The sequence below is a fragment of the Chlamydotis macqueenii genome, chromosome 13 (assembly GCF_036417535.1).
Source record: "Chlamydotis macqueenii isolate bChlMac1 chromosome 13, bChlMac1.mat, whole genome shotgun sequence".
In the NCBI taxonomy this organism is placed as follows: Eukaryota; Metazoa; Chordata; class Aves; order Otidiformes; family Otididae; genus Chlamydotis; species Chlamydotis macqueenii.
This window is the reverse complement of record NC_141568.1, coordinates 2,568,451-2,590,030: the sequence shown is the minus strand read 5'-3', so window position 1 is coordinate 2,590,030 and position 21,580 is coordinate 2,568,451. Positions and strand designations below refer to the sequence as shown.

Genomic DNA, 21,580 nt, shown 5'->3' with positions numbered 1-21,580 from the left:
CCGCCGGGCCCGCCCACCGCGCGGCGCCGCCAATCGGAGCCGCCCTCGCGGCCTCGCCACGCCCACGCGGGTGTTGCCGTAGGAACGGGAACGTTCAAGCGGGGCGGGCTCGCCCTCTAGCGTGCCGGAGGACCGAGCGCCAGGAGGGGGGTCGGTGGCGGGGTGTCAGTGCCCGGTAACGGCCTGCGCTGCGGCCCGCTGCCAGGCCTGTGGGGCTCTCCTCACCGCCGCCCCGTTCCCACCCCTGCTGCAATTCGATTTAAAAAAAAAAAATCATCTTCTCCACGCTGGGTAAGTCCTGTCTGCCCACAGGGGAAAAAAAAAGGGAGGAAACCACTGTTGCCCCGTGTGAGGATCGAACTCACGACCTTCAGATTATGAGACTGACGCGCTACCTACTGCGCTAACGAGGCTCCTCGCACACGAGCTCTACGCGCAGCTCTCTTCTTCCTTCTCCGCGCCGCCCTAGGGCCTCCCTGGTGCCGACACCCTGTCACCGCCATCCCTTGAGGTGCTGCCTGGAAAGCCTTGCTTCTTTGCAAATGGCTCCTTTTCTGCAGGAGAGACGGTTTTGTTTTTTTTTTTTCCCAATTAATTTTTTTCCCACGCTTTTCTGCAAGACATACCTGACATTTTTTTGCCAATGGCTCCTGTTTCCCATGCTGTCCTGCAAGACAGACCCTGAAGGTTTCTTTGCAAGTGGCTCCTTTTCCTCATGTTGTCCTGCAAAACAACTGCATTCCTGAAAAAAATCCTTTGGGATTCCTGAACATCCTCATCCAGCTCCGCTGGCTGGGAGTGGACTGTGAAGGCTGCATTGACAACACGCTCGCAAGGAAATCGAGTTGTTTCCACAGAATTACAAAATTAAACCAAACCTCATTTGCCTCTCTGCTGTTCAGCTGGGATTTCTGCAGTGAAATGAACGCCGTGCAGTCACTGAAGTGCTCAGCAGAAGAGGATCCCCTGCAATGGCAGCAGTGCCGGCCTGAATCCTAATCGACAGGTCTCGCTCTCGGTGAGGGTCTCAAGGCAGCGGTCACCATGACAATCAAGCGACAAATACCTAAACTGGAAGAAGTCAGGAAAACAGACCTTTAACTGATGCAGAAAGTCTCCAGACCTCGCCCGCAAGAATGGCTGCAGGGAGGCTGTTTGCCCGCAGAGCGAGCAAGGAGGAACAGACCCTCGGACATCTGTCCCACCAGACTAACAGAGATGTCTGGGTTGCGTGAACAGCCCAAGGATTTTGCCAAGGGTCTAGTGGGCAGCTGTTGTCAGGGGGACAATACCCAGATTTCCAAGGATCTGGATGGCCACGTGTACGGGACCATCAGACGATGAGTTCAGGCTGCAGGGCTCGTGGTATGAACAACATCGCGACAACCACAGGATGAGTAAACGCACGGCTTCTTACAGCCTGCACCCCTGCATTCCTCCCTCCAGAATGAGGATGTCGTTTTTAATAGCGTGCGAATCCTTTGCGGCTTCAGTGACGGGCAAGCTCAGTGCCCACAGTTCTGATTAAATTCAGAGAAGCTGCTCCAAGCATCTAAAGCAAGGCACACGGACAATGAGTCACCTAAACCAAACACTGACTGTTTGGAAATACGTCTGCAGCCGTTTTCCACCTGTATTGAATCATGTGGGTTTTCCCCCACGTTACATTATGCTCCGCTGGTGCTCACAGTTTCTGACACAGCTCTGGAAGGCCTTGTCATGTCTGTTTGTTTAGGAACTGATGGATTCCTGGAGAGGACAGGAAAAGTACTAATGGCAAGGATTTTTGTATGAATGAAACAAAAGATGTCCTTGGTGACATTGCCTCGAGCAGAAACTCAGCAGTCTACAGCACACACATGCTTTTCCCTCTTTTGCATTTTCTATTTTTATCTGGACTTTTTTTTCTGTCTCCTTTTCCTCTGGATGCTCCTGCTGTGCCTAATCACCCTACAACCCTCTCTCCTTTCCCTCACCCACCTGACCCCTATAACCTTATCCCACAGCCGTGGCTCCACGGATGTTGAGCCACCACATCCTGCTCCATCCCTCCGTCATCAGACTTTTCCCCTGACCCACTGACCCCCTTTCCAGTCCAACCCAGCAGAAGGCAAGACAGCTCATCATAGATCCATCCCAATTCCCACAGAGCTCCACCACCCCATAGCCATTTCCTCCAGATTAGCAGGAAAAAGAGGAAAAGCCCATCCAGCTGATGGGTATTGCCACCTCCATGATGCACTGATGTCACCTGGCAGAGAGGAAAGCCCAGCAAAGTCTGACAATGTGGCTCCCAGTCCTCGGGATGACCACGTTTCCCCTTCCCATGGACCACAGCAGGGGAATCCCAGCCTCTCACCACATTAGGGAGGAAGAACAATCATTGTCACCCCTCCAAGTTTCAAGACCCAGACAGAAAAGGTTTCCAGTGCTGCTCTTGCGGAGCATCACACGACAGTTACAAGCAGAGAGTTTGGAGGCTGGGCACAGCAAAGCTCCTCGGGGCCCAGAAGGCAGAGAGCTGGAGAACAGCGTGCTTGTAACTGAATATAACTTACAGCTTCAGCGTTTAGCACCCTGTCATCAGACTATAAAACTGCAACTTTCTCCTCTATGTTACCAAATCCATTATTTGAATCTACCAGCTTTATTTGTGACAACAGGGAAAACAATAAAAGTGCATTATCATCATCTCCCATCCTCAGACCAAGTGTCTGAGCACCTTTCCCCATAAACATCACGAGAAGAACAGCCCAGAGCTCTCCAGTCCCGCTGTTTCAGGCAGGCAGCCTGCAGCCGTTACCGCAGGGCTCTTGAGAAAGGATGTACCAAAAAGGGAAATTTTATTGCTTTATTCCCCTTCAGCAATTAAGGAGCTGATGCAGCTCTCGCTATAGTCAATTAGTCTTCACGCTCCCTCTAAAGGGCTTTGGACTGCTCCCAAAGTTAGTGTCCTCGTTTTCTGTAATCCTGGAAGTGTTTACACCTTCCCAGCCTCTGAGCAGGGATGAGCCAGATGATGGCATATCCAGCCAATTATAACCTGAGCAGCTAGGAGAGAATTATTTATTTTCCATTTGGCAAGAGGGACAGAAAAGTATGGCAAGGCCGGGCGAGACAGATGAACAAATCCTCTTGCAAGCCCTGTTTGCCACACAAAGTATTTGCAGCATGTTTTTCTGGCACAAGCCTGCAGCGCGATTTCTGCTTTGTAACAAGCATCGTTGGAGGCAGGACACTTCAAAGAGAGAATATTCCAACAGAAAGACCAAATAATTTCCCTTTGTTTTTTGTGATACACATATTTTCACCTCAGATATTCTTTCCTTGCGATCTTAAGCTGGAAAACAGCTCTTCTCATCCTGATTTTAGTGTTTCCCACCTTCTTCCTTTCTGCCTGGACATTGATCTCACCAGATTTTGCAGGATAAACGGAGCAGTGGACAGACCGGGCTCTTTGGGGAAAACCCAGAGCACTGCAGAAAACGCTGCTGATGACTCAGGAAGCGTTTTGCATCCTTCTGCTTTAGAGCTGAGCTCGGTGAACTCTTTATGAAAGAGGGCGTGGTCTTTCTTCAGCATACTGTCCTTGCAACGAGGTATTAGTCAACATAACGATCAGCTGTCGTCATCAGTGCTTGGGGTCACCAAAGACTTCACAGCACTTCTACTAGCAGCAGTTGTTGTTCTTTCTGCTTTGGCCATGGTCCAGCCTGGACAATTTCATTGTGCCCAGCACCTCTGGCAGCCCAGTTCGCAGAAGCGCGATCCTGCCCAGGGCCGATCACGGGACAGGCAGTCAGGTGTTCGAGATGCTATTACTGGGTCGGCTGCTGAGCAATGGTTGTGCAATCGCAGGTAGCTCGCTGAACCTCCGCATGCCTCCCGATGTAAATAAGGAGTGAAGCCACAGGCTACGTAGTGCTCGGTTAATATTTGAAAATGTGTGGAATTGCTTAAATTCTAGGAATATTAAAATCAGTGGAAGACTATGTTGCATGCTGTGTTATTCCGCAATTTCCCTGCTATGCCTCCCACGCTCACACTGTCGTTACTGCTTGCCAAGAGGTTATGGATCTCTTTGAGTGAAAGGTAGTCCATAAAAATAAGTTATTGTTGCTTACACCAACTGATTTACTGTGTTTCTTCATGAAACCAATGGCTCCCATCTAAAACTTGATCCTGAAGGCAAGAAATGTTTGCTGGAACAGCAGCAGCAGCAGTAACTGGTGTCAGAGTTACAGTACATAGCAAAGATGTCTTGGGCAATACTTCTTGCAGGGGGAGTGCAACGAGTTTTTAACCAAACATTCCCAGAAAATGATGGTTTTGTGATGACATCGCGTATGTCTGTGTGTTAGTTCGGATCTAGCATCCAGAAAAGCATCTGTCTAATAATCTCAGAAGTGTTATATTCCAGGAGTCTTGTGAAATGGATAGAGGAGAGGAGACGGTGTCAGTGTTCCCACTGAGGGATAGGCTCAGCTGTTGTTAGACCTCAGAGAAAACCCACAGAGGTAAAACGCTCTGCAAGTGGTTTCTTTAGTTTCCCTTTTCTCAAATTACACTTTTATATCCCCACAAAAGAGGGATATTTTGTCATTGTCATCACTTCTTGCTAGAGTTCTCCTAACTCAGAAGGTGACTTCCACAGAGAAATTTCAAGTTTGGGAATTTGTTCACCATCCTAAGACGAATTTAAGATTAAAACCTCTCCGAAGAGTTATTCGAAGTCATTGCAAGCAATTCACTACAATCTAATTCTGTCTGAAAATCTCCAATAGTAGCTGGGTAACGGCTGCACACTGTATTAAAAAAGTCAAGGCCCACATTGATCTTTATCTGAGCGAGATCAAGAAGAACAATTCAGTACAAAATAACTGAGGAAGGTATTTTGATTCAGGTTTAAATGCAAGTTACTCTTAGCACAGTGTCCTTCCTTTTATTTTACGGGGATTTTCTCTCCGTGTTTCTGGTGAATTTAATACCGCTGACAGCTGCTGAGCGAATAGCCCTGGACATTAAAGCGCTGTCTTCCAGCAAGGGTGTAGCACTGCAGAGGAATAGCTTTATCTACACACGGTAAAAAGCCTTTTCGGTACTGTTGTACCGGAGAAATGAGAGGATGGTTTATAATTCTGGTTGTGAAATACACTCACTTTGTTATGAGGCAGCTCATATGGAAAAAATAGGAAAAGTGGGAGTTTCTCCCCAGGGAAATGCTGGGGTTGAGAGTCACCATTCATACTGGCTTTTTAACAAAAAAAAAAAACAAAAAAAAACCAAAAAACAACCTTCTGGAAGATACAATAGTTGGGAAAGCTTGGCTTTTCTTTACTTCAGACTTAGGATTTAGTATATCCTGCTGTATAGGGCTCAGACACGAGGATCTGAGGTGGGATCCAAACCCAGCTTGTGCTCTATCCTGCTTTGTAAGTTTGGGTGAATCACATCTCCTTTGCTTCATGAAATTTGACCCACCCTTCTCCCTGAGATAAGAACAGTTCTCCCTAAACCCTTCAGAACAGATATTTTACTAATTTCTTGTTAAATAAAAATATCTGATGGTGACTATTCCACTGCTTTCCTAGGCAATTTGTTTCGGTGCTCAATTACTCTTACCCTTAACCCAATGTCTAATTTCCATCGCCTTTTCCAAGACGTAAGCTCATTATTTCTTGTCTTAGACTCACTGCATGCAGAGAAGAGCTAATGCCCTCCTGCTCTGCAGCAACCTATTGCATATTTGAAGACGATATAACGTCTCCTTTCAGTCGCGTCTTCTCCAGACTAAATGCTTTGCAAAGTGTTCTAAGACTAGAATAAAAATGCTCTGTGGGCTAGATTTTTAAAGAGCTCTGTTCTAGCATAGCCACCAAGTCTGAAGCAAAAGCATTTTCAAAAGCAGCATTTTCTCAGTAGGGATGGAGAACGGCGCTTAGGCAGAGCTGGTCCCAAAGGCGATGTCCATGCTGTCATTCCAACTGCGCCTAACACCTTTCTCAAATCCAGACTCGCCAACTGTCTGCGCTGTCTACACGCAGACACGGGCGAAGGCTGGGATGAGGAGGGAAAGGTCAAGCGAGTTTTGGTGTGGATCTAAGTTTTCCTTCTCACAGTCTCTGCAGATTATTCATGAGCGGAAGATGTGATAGCCCAGCCTGTCAGCAGATACTCTGATTGTGGCTCTTCCTAAGCACCATACGGATGCTTTCAGCCTGAGCTGCAGCCCTGCTAACAGTTGGTCGCGTGGATGAAAACCGCACGACACGCCGCACTCGGTATTGTCAGCCCTGCTGCCGGGACTCACCTGCACACCCCAAAAACAACGCTACGCCGTTTCATCGGGGCCACTCAGCCTACGGCAGTCCCTGGGATACAATTCTGAGAGCGTTGAGGGGTTTCATCAGCCCAGAAAATGGCTTTTAAAAGGCAGTTATTTAAATAAGAAAGGATTCTGTGGACACAGAAATTTGTGATTGCTAGTTTAAGTTTCAGATGTATCCGCCTTCTGATGATCATCCACTGTGTCTCACCTGCTGTCCCTGGACAGTGATGTGATGGACAGAGCATTCATAGCCCCTCGGGCTGTTTTTCTTTCCGTGGTTAGTCACATCTTTAATGGCCTCATCCTATAATTATACAGCCACTGGAACTGTATGACCCTGAATCACAAAATTAGGTAGCGAACCCTCATTCTAGCATGTGAGCTCAGCATCGCTTGAACTTCAATGCATCGTTCCACCCCAAAAAATGCAAAAACCCTAATAATCTCTAAGATGGGTAGAAAACAGGCCTTTTCTGTTCAGTAAGGACACTGCTGCCTGCAACACTCTCTCCCTTCAGCCATATAAGTTGGATTGTACAGTGAGATTGTGTAGCCCTCTTGCTGCAAAATTGTTCTTATATTTCAAAACACGGTGCTGGGAACATATGTGAGAGAAGGGGGAAGAAAGGCAGCTGAAAGTCTACATCCAACAGCTTGTGTCAGAAAGCTGCTAAAGGAGGAAACAGTTGGGTATTTTTAATCGTGACATGGTATCTGCAGCATGAACGTGAGCAAACTTGGCTTGTGACTGAAATTGTTTGCGATCAAGTCAATTCCTGACAAAGTGCACGAGGCCAGGTGGTGGGCTTCAAAGTGCATTGGAACACCTGCCCCTAAAATGTTGATCCCCAAACATAAACTTTGCCACGGCCTCCTCGTTCTCACGCCTATCTGTGCTGAAGGCAAACAAGGTAAATCGCTAAACTTGCATCTCTGCACGGAGGCAAAGTTTGCATATGTTGTTGAGGGGGGATGTGGTGGGCCACTCCGAGGTGGCCATGGCTGTGTGTCACTGAGCGGGGACATGGCAGGGCACTTTGAGGTAGCCATGTGTCGCTGAAGGGGGACATGGCGGGGTGCTGTGTGGTGGCCATGGCTATCTTTTGCTGAGGGTGTACGCTGGCAGGACACTTTGAAGCAGCCATGGCCATGTGTTACTGAGGGGCAACACGGCAGGGTGCTCTGAGGCAGCCATGGCTGTGTGTTGCTCGGGGGGGACACACACAATGGCCGGGCATTTTGAAGCAGCCATGGCCATGTGTCACTGAGGGAGGAAAGGGCAGGGGACTGCGAGGCAGCCATGGCCATGTGTAGCTGAGGAGACACGGCTGGGCGCTCTGGGGCAGCCATGACTGCCTTCCGCTGAGGGCATACACTGGCTGGGCACTCTGAGGTGGCCATGGCTGTGTGTCACTGAGGGAGGACACGGCAGGACACTCTGAGGCAGCCATGGCCGTGTGTCGTCCAGAAGGAGCGCGGCAGGGCACGGAGGCAGCCATGGCCGTGCACCCCTCGGGCCCAGGCGGCGCAGAGGCAGCGGCCGGTCCGCCCCACCCCGCCACACTCAAGATGTCGGCGCCGCCGCGGCCGGTGCCCGCCCCGCCGTGACGCGCGGTGTCAGCTGACGGCGGAGCTGCCGGTGGCGGCGGCGGGGGGCGGGCGCCGGCACTCGGAGTTGTCCGCCGTCTCCGCGCAGAGCCGCCGCCGGGCCTGAGGCCGAGCCGCCGTCGCCATGCCGTCGGAGAAGAGCTTCAAGCAGCGCCGCACCTTCGGTGAGCTCCCCGGGAAGGGACGCGGCGGGACAGGGTCGCTGACAGGGCCCCCCGGCTGCCCCGGCCCTCTCGGGGCCTCGTCGCTCGGCGGGCGGGCCGCGGGGGGGGGACAATCGGCGAAGCTTGGCGGGGACAGATCTCGTTAGGAGCCGCGGAGATCCCCGGGCCGGCCAAACCGGGGCCGGCTGCTGCTGACAGCGGGGATCCGCGGGCGGAGCGGGAGCGGGCGCGGCCGGCCTGGCCCGGTCAGCGGGGCCGTCCCCGGCTGCTGGGGCCCAAGGGGAATCGCCGCCTGCTCGGGGCTGAGATGAAAACAAACACCGGCCCGGCCTCCGCTCCCCCGCGCCGCCCTGGGGCTTGTTCCGCCCCGGCAGGGCGGGCCGAGCCTCTCCGAGCCTGGAAGTTTTGGGCCAGGGGTGGTTTTTTTTTGGGGGGTGAGAGAGGCGTGTGGCAGTGCTCAGCCAGGGCGAGCTCTGCGCTGCGTTGGGAGAAGGGTTTGGATTGGGGAGATGACCTCTCCATATCATCCATGATGGGCTGCAGAATTCCCAGGAGCCTGGAAACAGCACTTCGCGTTTTGTGCCAGGAGCTGGGCCTGCCCTTCCCTCCCGACCTGTCTGCTCGGTGTCCGGCTTCGCCTGCCAGTATTGACAGGAGAATTAAGCTCCGCTTGCAGTTTGATTCTTGGCGTGGTGTGAGGAATTCCCAGCCCAGGGAGCTGCGAGTGGACTGGCGTGTATGCCTCCCGCCTCCGTTTAGTTACTGGAAACTAGCAAGGCATCGAAAAGAGCTGTGTAATGATGGCTGGGGAAATGAGATTAGTCTCTTTCTAGAAGGAACAGCCTTGCTAGAGCGGTGCCAACACTTCTTTCTGTGCTGAGGATGAGACCAAAGCAATCAAAGAGCTCGGTATCTGTTCGTGTGTGTCGGTGAGGTAGGCTGAAATGATCCGAGGGTAACAAGAACTGGCAGCGTAACCTATTTCTGCGTGAACTATAAAATCACGTACGTAAAACGGAATAGCTGGAAGTAATTGATCCAGATTTTCTTTTCCTTCTGCCTTTGGGTTAAAGTCAAGCTGCTTAAGAGAGCTTTGTGGTGTTCCCACCCTTGCCGTTGCTGTTCTGTGAAACGTAAGCAGTTCTCCGCATTGAAGTGGAGGGAGTTTTGATCTAACAAAGTCTGCGTTTAAGCTGCCCCTTTTCTTGGAGCCTTCCAAAACTGTTGTTGACCCCATCGCCTGTCAGCAGCCTCTATTGCAGGTATTAAGTTCAGCTAGGATGGCAGCCAAGCAGTTGCCACTGCAACTAATGTCGTCAGAGAGCGGTGTTTATCTGTGGCTGACTGAAGGCTGATTTTGAACGCGCCGTATACAATAATATCAGTGATTTGTCCGGTTGATGTTCCTTCTACCCCAGGGGTTCTGCTGAATAACACTGCCGTGAACAAACGTGTTTCAGCTGAAGTTAGTCAAACCTCCCTGTACGTGCTAGGTTGACCACTGGTCTCGTTCACTCCCATATCTCGTGTTTCTGGTTGATCTTAAAAAAGTATTTTCATTAATTTTAATCTCTGCCCTTGAAGTGTTAATGCTGGTCTGTAGGAACATGGCTGGGGCTGTGGGATGTGAAGCAGGATGCCTTTCAGGTGCTGCGTTTTGCAGTCAGGTGAAGCCTTGGCATACTCCTTGCCTTAGTTCTGCTTGATTCACCTCCAGCTTAAAACCGTGATTCACGTGAGTTGCATTTCCTTACTGGGCTCGTAAAAAGGCACGCGGTTGTCTGTCATGTACACAAATTTACTGTGGACTCATGGCGCGCTGAGCGATGTCGTTGCTGAGTGACGGGGCAGGTAGCGCGTCCCGTGCGTTAGCATTCCAGCAGCGAGTTGGGCTGCCGGGTGCTGATCTAAGCTCTTCCTCTCCCATGAGGAGCACCTCTCCCTAGGCAGGTGTCTGTTAAAGCTGTGATGCAACAATAAATCTTCTCTCCAAGAGGTGTTTATAAGGTGGAGACGGCCTGGAAAGCCCCATCCTGCTGAAAAGAACCGGAGAGGTTAAAATTGAGTTCACTGAATCTGAAAGTAGGCATGGTGTAAGCAGATGCAACTGCCTCTAAAAGCAACTGCATCTGTTTACTTTGGCTTGGACTTGTACTTTAGCCTGGTTTATAATATCTGTGCTATTAATATTTATGTCTTGAGGAGAGGTGAACTTTATCCCGAAAACTGGCACGGAGAGCAACGACATGTCTAGGTACACAAGGACCTACCAACAGCTTCTGCAACAATGGGTGCGGCATAATCAAAACAGAAAACTGTAATTTGGTAATGCTAGAATGCACGGCGTAAGCTGATGCTGCCAGGCTTCGGCTAGGCTTGGGTCTCAAGTAATTGTCGCCGACTTCCTCCTCTTGGTTCTCGCAGAAATAGTCCAGGATATTTAGTCATTAACTTGGGTGGTGTAATTTAATGCCGTAAATTTATGAGATTAAATATCTGCCGTAGTGGGCAGAAGATGAGGGGTGTGCGGGGAGGAAGCTATCTGCTTTAACACTTTCTAGGAGTCCCAGGCAGCATGCATGCAGCACTTGTCACCTTGGGTTAAAGAGCAAAATGTCATCTGTCAAAGGAGAAGTTTCATTTGTGACAGTGCTGTCCCATTTGAAAACTGCTTTGCCTGAATTTGCTTCTATGGCTTTTATTAAGATGCAATCCTTCTCTTCTGTGGTGGAGAAATAAAGTGATAACAGCATTCAGTGTGGATGTTTGAACAGACTCTTTTTTTAATCTCTTGCAGAGCAAAGAGTGGAAGATGTACGACTGATTCGAGATCAGCATCCAACTAAAATACCAGTAAGTCTGGTTCTTTTCCCTTCAGTTTCCAGTCTCATGTTCTTTTTAGTAGATAGAAACCTCTGAAAGAGCTGTCCTGATGAGACCAAATTAAAATTTGGCTGTTCACAAGTCTTTAAGCCTGGATTTCCAAAATATTCGCAAACTTGTAACCAGCAGTCAGTGTGGTAGAGCAAGGTGCTCGCTGGGGACCGGAGGAAATGGGGCTTCCTGTGTACTGGAGTTGCGTGTTGTAACTTCAAAGGAAACCACACCCTGGCTGAGCTCTGAGATTCTCCTGAGTGTTCACCTCTTCTCATCTCAGTGTTTTTCTTCTCCAAAACAAGAGTCTGCAGAGGCTAGTCAAGAAGAATATGCATTAATGTAGAGACAGCCATGGCTTTCATGGTCAGTCTGAGAAAGACAGAAATGCCTGCTTCCGGGAAACGGGCCTTTGCTCGAGGTCTCCAGAAATGCTGCTTGGCTGTCAGGACCCCTCCACCTCACCTCAAAGAAGGGGTCATCCTTCACCTTGTCACTCTTTTTTAGCTGGTTGGCTCCACATGCTACCAGGATTTGTATTTTCTTTTATTTATGGCATCCTCAAGGTTACAAGTGCAAAGCAAAGCATCCTGTGAAGCAAAAGGCAGGGATCATGATATACTGCTGATGAGTTCACCACAGCTGGTGGGCTTCCCTGCGACGGCTGTCGCTGCAGCAAGCAGTAATCGCAACCATCCTTATGGCCATTTGGTGGAACAGAGAAAGTCTCAGGAGATCTTGGGGGGCAGAAGAGAGAACTTAAATCACATGCCTCAACCTTTGGTTCTCAGCGATGAGAGCTGATGGTCCCTGTGAGTGGAAATTCTGCTGCTTGCAAACTGTCTGCAGCTCCAGTGCAAGTTCATTAACAGGAGCAGTTGTTGCCTCCGTGTCAAATAGAAACCGAAAAGTTTTCAGTTTTCCTTTAGCTTTAGACGATGCCATCTTGACGCTGCTGCTGTTGGGTGTAGGAACAAGTAATATTTTATAGCCGAGATGTTCTGACTTTTCTGGAACGTGCAGTTTTCCCAAAAGGCCCTTTCCTCACAAATGTGTTTCCTGACAGAAGATTGCTTTTTCACCCACCTTTCACAGATCACTTAGCCGTAGTCCCCAAGCTCTGCGACCACAGATTGAAAGCCGTTGATCTATAGCCAAGCTCTCATTTTAAGTCAGCCGTGATAATATTACTAGCAAAAATGCAGAGGTACCTAAGCGACTTGCTGAAGATGCAGTGAGGCAGACTCACAACTATGGCAGAGGCCTGCTGCGATCCCTGGAGGCCTGTGGTTGCCTGTCCATGTCCTAGCTGGAGTCACCGCCTCGTTATTATCATTAGCAGTCCTGGATGAGATAAGATGGCAATGTCACGCTAAATGGTAAATCCCTGCTGGGCTGTCAACATCCTTCATTTTGCTGTTGAAAATACTATCTATTGATTATAGTCAACCTTTTTAAAAATAGTATCGTTTTCTTTTTCCGGAATGAGCCAGCATTTATTTAAACTGGTGTAAGGAAGTCTTTCTCTGATACAGTGAAATCTGCTCAGCGTCTCTTCACCTGTGCAACTTTTGAAGATCAACGCAGCCAGACCCCATGAGCGTGGCAATGATCCAAGTGAATGGTGTCACGTAGCTACCGTTGATTTGAAAACAAACAAAGCCCACATGGCTGTGGAAACAGGAGCGCACGAATCCTGAGATCATTTCTTAAAAGCAGGAACTGTATACAGTTGCTGGGCAGGGTGCTACTTAAATTGGCAAGTCTGCAATTTCCTCGTGAATTAAGTAGTTACTACATCACAATCTTGACAGAATTACTGGTTCCTAAGAATGCTGTCTTGAGATTAAGGAGGAAATTCTCTCCTTTGAGGATTTATACCCTTCAAAAGTAGATTTGTCTCGTGCTTTAGAGTAACCGTGGAAGGTAAGTGGAATAGCATACTAATTTGGAGGTGTAGTTCTTAGAAAGAGATGGCCTGAAATTGCAGAAATTCTAGTGAAAACAGGTTGAGTTTGCAGACTTCCGTAGCAGCCCAAGCCCCTGCTCAGCCACTGTAATGTGTAAGAGGGAAACGTGCTTTCTGTTTTCTTGGGTTTCCTTGTTGCTTGGTAATTCAGTGCTAGATTAAGTGATTCCAGCAAGTGAACTGTTCTAAAACTGCACTGCAGCTGTGGATGTTTGCTGCTAAATCCCCGTTTGTTACCCCTTCCTGCCGTGACTCTTGCAAACAGAGCACGAGGGGCAGGTGGAGATAATGATAATTGTTCCTTTTCAGCTTTGAGATACTGCACTCACAGATGAAAGGAAATGGAGTTTCGCATAAATGCTTGTACTTTGCTGTGTTTAAAATGGAGGAGGGAGATGAGAGCGCCAGACACCGTTTCTGCCTGTCACATCTTCTGCTCCTCTCTTTGTGTTTCTTCGTAGGTGATCATTGAACGGTACAAGGGAGAGAAGCAGCTTCCAGTTTTGGATAAGACCAAGTTCCTGGTGCCAGATCATGTCAACATGAGCGAGCTAATCAAAATTATCAGGTAGTATGCTGTGATTTCAGTGTAAGCTGCGTCAACCTAAGACGACGATTCTTTGTGAGTTCCCCACCTGGTGTATGCATTTGGAAAAATCTTTAAATGGAAATTCATCTAACAAGTGCTTAGTATCATCACTAGGACAAATTTATGAGAAGGTGTTTTTCCTTTGGCTTTGCTGGAAAAAAAACCCCTCTGAATTCAAAGCGCTGAGTTGTTAAATGTGCTTTCAAGAGAAATAACTGGTTCCCAGAGATGTAGGAGGGAGTCTGGGGCCGTGAATCCCTGTCAAACATGGGTGCTGCTGGCCCAGGGCCCCAGCGCTTCCTGCGTGGCTATTTTAGGATCCCTTCTTGGTGTTCTGCCTGGGAGTCCCTCTCCGGAGTGCCTGCCTCTTCCCACCCACTGGAGGGGGAGTTTGGGCTCACAGCCAGAGCTCTGAGCTGTTGCTTAGGGTTGATGTTGGCATCCTTTGATTGTGAAATGAAGTTTCCCTCAAAGACAGTGTTGAGGCCCGAAAAACACGCGTTCAGCCCAGTGTCATCTCATCCCAGCTGTTTGCACAGACTGTGGCTTGAGTACTGCTCCGCTCTGGTACTTGAGCTTTGCTTACAAGAAAAGGGAAAGGGGAAGTAGCTATGGAGTGGAGGTTGTGTGGTCTAAAACTGTGGTCAGAAATTCTGCTAGAAGTGCATTTCTCCTGGCTTGATGTCAAGAAGCAATATCTGATTAGTAAGAGTTCTCAAGCGGTAAACTTGGAAGTCAGCAGCAAACCAGAGTTTGCTTTTTGTTGGTCAGGGTGTAGCAGGGTGCTGGTTCTTGGAGGCCACAAGCTGTAAAACCCTGGAGTCGTCCCACGTGTGCAAACAATTCCTGGCCTCCGAGGCTTGTACAAAACCTGTTGGAAGCAAATCCCAGCTCTTATGTGAGTAAGAAAGTGAGACAGGGTTTTGGAAGCAGATTTCTCAAGTCTTCCAGAATGTCTCGTGAACATTAAAGGCCTTGGGCAAAAAGGTTAACAGCAAGGTGAAGGGTTTTTCCCCACCTTTTTTCTTTGGCTGTGTGGTTAATAGGTGACTTGATACCAGCTGGCCTCGGTCCTCAGCCAGCTCCTCTTGTGCATAGCCTGTCCTGCCCACCCCTCGGGTAGCTGCTGCCTTCTCTCGGCCTGCTGTCTCTGAAGCGATCAGAGCTTGGTTTTGGAAGGGTCCCTTTCCAAAGCTGAGGCTGGGAGGCTAAATAAATCCTTGCTTCCAGCTGCTGCTCCCCTTGGCAACGAGCGGAAGCGACAGGAAGCTTTTCTGATCTATTATTCTTTCCTTTTCTTTGGTTGCACCTCCACACCTCTGAGTTCCTCTTGCTTGCTTGGTTTATGAAGTAGTAAGAGAGCTCCTCTCTGCAAACATGCTTTTCAGGAAGCAGGTTAGCAGAAATAGCTATTTCCCACAACCGGAGCGAACAGTCCAGGGGAAACCCCTAAGTTAGATGTTTACTGTGCCATGCAGTCCGTGAAGTCTGTTGCGTTCTGCCCTTCCCACGATGCTTCTCCTGGGAGGGAGGGGAAGAGGGGGCAAGATGCTCCAAAGGTTAAACACAGGCTGTTACGGAGCTGGTAACAAAGCGAGTTTAAAAGGTCCAGGGCCTTCTCGTGGAAGCTCTGCCCGTCCTTCCCTGTCCTCACACGGATCTCTGAGTTTACATTTCCAGTGGGACGCTGTTGAGCTCAGCTGCACGCCAAAGGTCCCAAGGCTGGTGGTACAGGGATCATCCTGGCAAGGAGTAGCTCTTCCTTTTCACTTCCATTGCCTGCCCTGCTGCAGCGTAGCTTTTCCAGGGAAATAAGGGCTCTGCCAGTGGATGTGTTTGACTGGACTGGGTAGATGAATTTAATACAGCTTTGAGGTGGGAAGCAAATGCCTCCTCCAGTGGCAGGGCTGCTTTAGGTGGGGACATTTTCTTGCTCTCAGTGGTGGAGGAGTTTGTTTTGCTGTCCTAAAGCTTTTGTTGATGTGAGTGGAAATGCATGGTCATCACTGTCAAACTCCTTCCCTCCAACCTCCCTCCAACAGACGACGCCTGCAGCTGAACTCCAACCAGGCGTTCTTCCTCCTGGTGAACGGACACAGCATGGTGAGCGTTTCCACGCCCATATCCGAGGTGTACGAGAGCGAGAAGGATGAGGACGGGTTCCTGTACATGGTGTACGCCTCTCAGGAGACTTTCGGAGTGCAATCTTCTGTCTAAGACACGCAAGCGGCTTCTAGCCTAGGATTTTGGTTTACCCTTGGCCGTCACCCCCACTCTTCCCCACACACACCCCAGGGAAAGAAACGGATGTCACCTACGCTCTCAGTACCTTAGCATAGTCTTGCTTTAGCAGGTGTCTCATCTTACCTTGCCTTGGTTGTGACTATTAAACAGTACAGACGAGCACCTCCAGCTTTGAAACCTGCTGTAATATCCCACCACAGGCACATTTACATTTCCGGACTTTTTGAACGAAACCCAATTGCGCATGTGACAATGGCAAATAAAGGGACACTCGATTGACTTTAACAAGCAGGCACCAGGGAGGAGCTAAAGTGTTTCACGTGACAGTTTTCTGCAAAATCTCCCTATGATTCCTTAAAGCTTATTTTTTTTTCTTTCCCCACATGGGAAGGCCTCTCATGAGAGCAAATACGTTTTAATGTTCCAAAGCAGAGCTTTGTCTTCTGCAGCTTGCTGAGACTTGTGTCAGTGCTGCGGCGAGGTAAGGCAAGCGCTTGGGGTGAGCAGGGGGAGTACAGCTCTTTTTCTCTCCATTTTTTTGTGGCACCACAAACGTAGGAACGGTGCTGGTTTCTGAAATACTCATACCAAACACCACAGCTTTATTGTAGTTTTAGGAAGTGTTTAACTGTAAGATACACACCTGAACAGGTCACACTGAAATAAACTCCAGTCTGTCACAAATCTCCAATCCCTGTGTGTTCAGTGAAACACTGTTGTTCATATGGGCTTGCTTCCAAAACATCGTTCCCCTCCTAGCCCCCGGGTTTGCCCGGCAGAGAGCCTGCTGGGAGAAGGTAGTCAAGGGACCCGCTGCCAGCACACGGGGCTGTCGGGATGCGCGCAGAGCGGGCCAGCGCAATCCGAGACACGAGCAGCGCCCGTGGTCTTGGCAGCTCTGCCCATCCGCACCGTCTCCATCTGCTCGGTGAGGTGGGTGCGCTGAAGCCGTCTAACACGAGCAGGTGAATGGCTTTGTCGTACGCATCTCCATACCGCACGTTGGACTTGGACACGCCACTGGAATTACCAACCCATACTGCCTCACCAGTGTGTTGTTTGTTTTGCATGTTACCACTGACAGGGGGTCAGGGAGAAGCGCTTTGAGAAGCAGCTCACCTCCAGGAGTTGCTGTCAAGAGTTGACGAACAAATGATTTTTTTTTTTTTTTTGTCATCACTGAAGTCTCCTGCCACTTGCATGGGGTTTGGAAGATCCTGGTGTCACTACTGTCTTGAGCAGGGAGGCAGCCGGTATCTCGTAGGACCTGTGTTTTTTTTCCTCTAGAGTCGTTGTCAAGTGAAGCGTAGCAGGATGAGATTACTCTTGTATATTATGTGTCTGTGAACTAACCACATCTGTTACTGGAAGCTAACTTACTATAACGGGGGAAAAAGAAGCAATACTACTGCGTCTTGGCACTCTAGCTCAGTAAGGTGTACAGTTTGTACCTACCTACACCTCTTTGCATGCATCTCCTTCACAAAGCTTACTTCAGATTTTTTTAATTGTTCTTTGTGTTTTTACTCCAAGGTAAACTTTTAAATGCAGCTTGTTCTATGTTTAGTTTTGTTCGTGTAAGGAACTGTTTAACTCATAACTGACAACTATACTTGTAATTATGACGTGATTGATTGATATTCCTGTACAAACGTTGCTTTTTTAAAATTAATACAGTGCTGATATGGATGGATTACATCCCAACTTAATTACGGCTTGTGTGGTTTTTTCTGGAGAGCTTTCTTACATCGAAGCTGTGTAGGAAGGGGCACAGAGAGGTCCGTCTCCCCTGCTTCAGGGTGCACAAGGTGGGGAGCTAGGTCCTGTTGATGGTACTGGATCATCGTTAACAGCTCAGAGGGGGATCTACCACCCTCCAGAAGGAATTTCTGGCATCGTAGCCCTGCAAAACAGTTCTGCTCTCCAGATGGGTACAGACCACCGACGGGGTTCCATGTCCCTGTTAGGTTTCTGCTCCTGCTTGATCAGCCTCTCCCTCACGGCTCCAGAATCCCAGTGCTCTCGCAAGCAGGACTCTGCTCCTCGGAAGGACCCCAGGCGCCAGCCACAAAACGTTTAAGGACGCAGTGAGCTGGCGATTCCTTTCGCTTACCCCAACCTGTGGCTTCCTCTGCAGTCAGTGGCTGCTGCCTTCCTGCAGAACAAGGCCTGGGTAGGCAGCTGGAGTCAGGCCACGGCTGATCCCGGTAACAAACAGCAAGCGCAAAGCCTTTCGGAGCAGCTCGGCTTCCTTGGCTCAGCCGGGAGCTGAGGAGAGGAGAGCAATTGCAAGCACGGCTATAGATGTGTGATTCACGAGCAAATGTCTGTGGGTGGAGAGACAGCAGAAGTAATACAGGGAATGGGAAAAAAACAAAGTAAGTCTCTGGTAATTGCCAAGCTGGAGAAGCCCCCACACAGATGAAGCCCCTTTAAATTAAAAAAAAAACAAAAAACAAAAAAACAAAGAGATTCTGTTTAACTCTTTATTTTCCATACATTAAATTTACTCAGATAAAAACATTCTAAAAATGTACAATTTTACTTTTAACAAAGTATAATAAAACATAAAAATCCCAATACCAGAATACTTGACATTTACAATTCAAAATCAAATTAGCTGAATATTAAATATTTACAAAACTATTTAAAATATTTATAAAGTTACATGCACAATTTGTAATACTAGAATTGACCGAAGTAAAAGTAATGGCTCAAATGGGAGCAGGAGTTTCCTTCATTCCTAGTGGAAAGTTATGTCCAAGAGAAGCTGTTAATCTGCACTTGAAAACACACAGGATTTGCTTTCTGCTTCAGTACCAACACATTTCTTGCTCATATTAAAAAAGAAAAAAAAATTAAGAGCAAACGGGTAGTTCCAAGGGTTTATTACAAGAGACGTCGGTGGGCAGGGGCAGTGGGAAGGGTTCCGGGGGCCTCAACCAGTAAAAGTTGTTTTCTAGACGCCTGCAAGTGCTCGGTTGCGTGGATTTCTGTCCAGATCTGCCCACATACATCTCATTTACCAGGCATTGTAGGCTGCCCCGAACCCACAGCTCCGAGCATCCATGCCCTCCAGTAAACAAAGAGACAGCTAACCCATCTGCCGGGGTTTCGGATGATGGCATGTGTTCATTTTGGGGAGGAGTGTTGCTCTGCCAAATACCACAGACTACATGTAATTTTTTTGAGTACCTTCACCCTGCAGCTTGCCAGCGAGAAACAGCACGAAACAGAATTTTGGGTAATGGTAAAGGTCTAGTGTTCAACTGTTAGTTTTGGAAGCCTGGCGCTTCATTTGCTGAGATTTAACGACCATGGTGTAAAAGTTTCACAAACAGTGGAGCCTGACACGTTACTTTAAGGAAAAGTATTGTGGAACTCTGATCAATACCTCACTTGCTAAAACAAGGCTTCCCTCGTCGCTCTCCTGCTGTTTAGCAGCGAGCCTCACATATTAATTAATGCCTAATTTGCAGGCTGCCAGTGCAAAGAGTAGTTTGCTGGGAATTCCATCCTATTTTGAGTATTTCCATCGCCAACACTCCCAAATGGAAAACACTTCTGACACTGCACCACGCGTCGCTCACTCCTCTGAGGGAAGACTCATCGCTAACTTCTCTGTGCCCCTGCAGGGAGATGACTGGGGATTCCCTTCCATCTTACACTTAAAAATAATTTCTATTCCACAGTGAAATCCATTCTGAGAACTATTTCTTTTTATACTTTTAGGACAAAGTTAGGCTGGATGGGGCTCTGAGCGACCTGGGCTAGTGGAAGGTGTCCCTGCCCAGGGCAGGGGGGTTGGAACGAGATGATCAAGGTCCCTTCCAACCCAAACCATTCTATGATAAACAGCATTCTTTGAAATCTCCATCTTGCAATGTTTAAAAATAGGTTTTAAGAACTGGTTCTTTCAGCCAGTGAAGCTGGAACTACTGTTCTAAAATGAGCTGCCTTACTTTTTGGGGGTAAAAAGATGTATTTGGGCCTTTTAAAAACAGATTCAGGATTATTTTCTGGAACTAAAGTGCTCTGTTTGGACTTACCAACTTTGGTTGTTCTTGGTACAAAGTGGACAGCATTCAGCAGCAGATCTGAAGCCACGACTCGCTCTGATCTAGGGAAGGCTGTGCCATTGCTGCTGGCTCATCAAACATTTCTCCGTTACACTTGGCGTTGCTTTAAGGTACTCAAGACTTCTGAATTTGAACTGACTCTAAAACCAGACTTCACCATTAAAAAACATTACCTAAAAGTACACATAAGCCACTTGAAGAAACATCAGCCTTAACTTTACACAAAGGAAACAATCCCAAAGCAAGCTCTGAAGAAAGGAATGAAACAGTTTGCTGGACAGAAGTTCAGTTTTACAGTCCTTTTGTTATGATTTTGACTCTGTGACGAAAATCAGACGAGACTGTGTGCCCAGCTTTGGGCATTAAAACAAAATGCAATTGGTACAGAAATTACTTTTTTTGCTGTTAAATTTTGCTATTTTGAGCGGGTTTTTAACACTTGCATGTGTGTTGAAACACAGTTTCTTTAAATACAATTCAGTTTTAAAATATTGTTTAAAAAAAGTGGAAAAAAAAAATATATGTTAAGGTTTGGCTTTCAGCACATGTTCCAGGCCACTGGAGAGACCCTCAAAGCTGTAAAGAGTAAACATCATCACTGAAAACTGCTCATTTCCTTCAGCCTAATACAGCGTGACAGATTGTTCCTACCATTGTCTCAAGCTCATTAAGGCAAAGTAAATTGCATTGTCAGTTTTCATCGCTTTAGTGTTGTATGTCTGAAGGTTGTTCGTGAGAACGCAGGTAACCGCGAACGCAGGCAGAGCCAACAGAAGCGTTTCGACAGCGTGTGCAACACCGTGGGTAGCGTGAGCTGGGCTGAGAACACAAATTTTTTTTTTGTCATTGCATAGGAATAAAAAAAATTATTATTATTATTTTTGAAATTGAACGTTAGGCAAATTTAGATTTTGGTTTCCACGAAGCCAAACCCGCTCTGAGCTGCAAATCGCTACCTGGACTGAGTTTGGTTTCTTGCCATCTCACGTTACCACGCCTCTCCGGTGATGCTCATTTATCCTGCTTGCCTCCCTGGCGAGGCTAATGACCGCCCGCTGGGAAAGCGGGACTGAAGGGTGGCCCAGAACACTTCTTTCCTATGAACGCGCTCCAGGAAGGTCTCTACTGTCGAGCCACTGCGCTACCCCCTCACACTGACGGTTCACTGCTGAGGCCCGATGATCTCGGGGCAGCTCTGCACCGCTTCAAACCCTCCTTCTTGGGCATGACTTCCCTCACAAGCGAAAGTCAGCTGCACCACTACACACTATTCATCCTGGTGTGGTTTAAACTGGTGTAAGCAATACCTCCAAGTGTAAACAAGGCTTCAGACTTTAAAGGTGTCTTCCAAACTACAGTATGCAAATATCTCTGTCAGACATTTTAAAGAGAAGGCCTCACCCATTTAATGCTGTCAGATTCCTCGGGTGAGCCACGAGGATTAGTATCTTCTTTCAACCAGACAGGACCAAACTGTTTCAAATTAGCAGTTCAAGGTTTGTTTGGCTTCCTCTCAAGTCCTAATTTAGATTTGTCACCCACAAATTATGTACGCTAAGTAGTTAACACCAAAGCTAGTCATCTACAATCTATTGCAACGAAGGAGGCTGACAATAAATCCTTCAAAGTCTTGATAATAATGAAGTTTACTACCTTTTACATGTTTGACTTCTACCACTTCTGAATCCTGTAGCAAAAGCCTTGGGGTAGGAGTCAAAGGGGTTT

At 48.1% G+C, this 21,580-nt stretch overlaps 1 protein-coding gene and 1 non-coding gene across 2 annotated transcripts; one reads left to right on the top strand and one right to left on the bottom strand.

Annotated features, from left to right (window-relative positions):
* Positions 1–340: 340 nt before the first annotated feature.
* TRNAM-CAU (transfer RNA methionine (anticodon CAU)) lies at positions 341–413 on the bottom strand. The gene has a single exon. It is a non-coding gene; the product is annotated as a tRNA-Met (tRNA).
* A 7,550-nt stretch (positions 414–7,963) lies between these two features.
* MAP1LC3B (microtubule associated protein 1 light chain 3 beta) lies at positions 7,964–17,483 on the top strand. The gene is made up of 4 exons (XM_086757812.1): positions 7,964–8,100; positions 10,898–10,953; positions 13,405–13,511; positions 15,575–17,483. Exons 1-4 carry the CDS (start codon positions 8,061–8,063, stop codon positions 15,747–15,749), a joined length of 378 nt encoding a protein of 125 aa, XP_086613938.1. The 5' UTR covers positions 7,964–8,060; the 3' UTR covers positions 15,750–17,483.
* Positions 17,484–21,580: the final 4,097 nt, after the last annotated feature.

What these genes read in the sequence shown, in the direction of transcription:
- MAP1LC3B (XM_086757812.1), top strand. Translation starts at nt 8,061, where the DNA reads ATGCCGTCGGAGAAGAGCTTCAAGCAGCGCCGCACCTTCG. An exon ending in AGCATCCAACTAAAATACCA is followed by an intron (nt 10,954 to 13,404) that starts GTAAGTCTGGTT and finishes GTTTCTTCGTAG; the next exon opens with GTGATCATTGAACGGTACAA. An exon ending in GAGCTAATCAAAATTATCAG is followed by an intron (nt 13,512 to 15,574) that starts GTAGTATGCTGT and finishes TCCCTCCAACAG; the next exon opens with ACGACGCCTGCAGCTGAACT.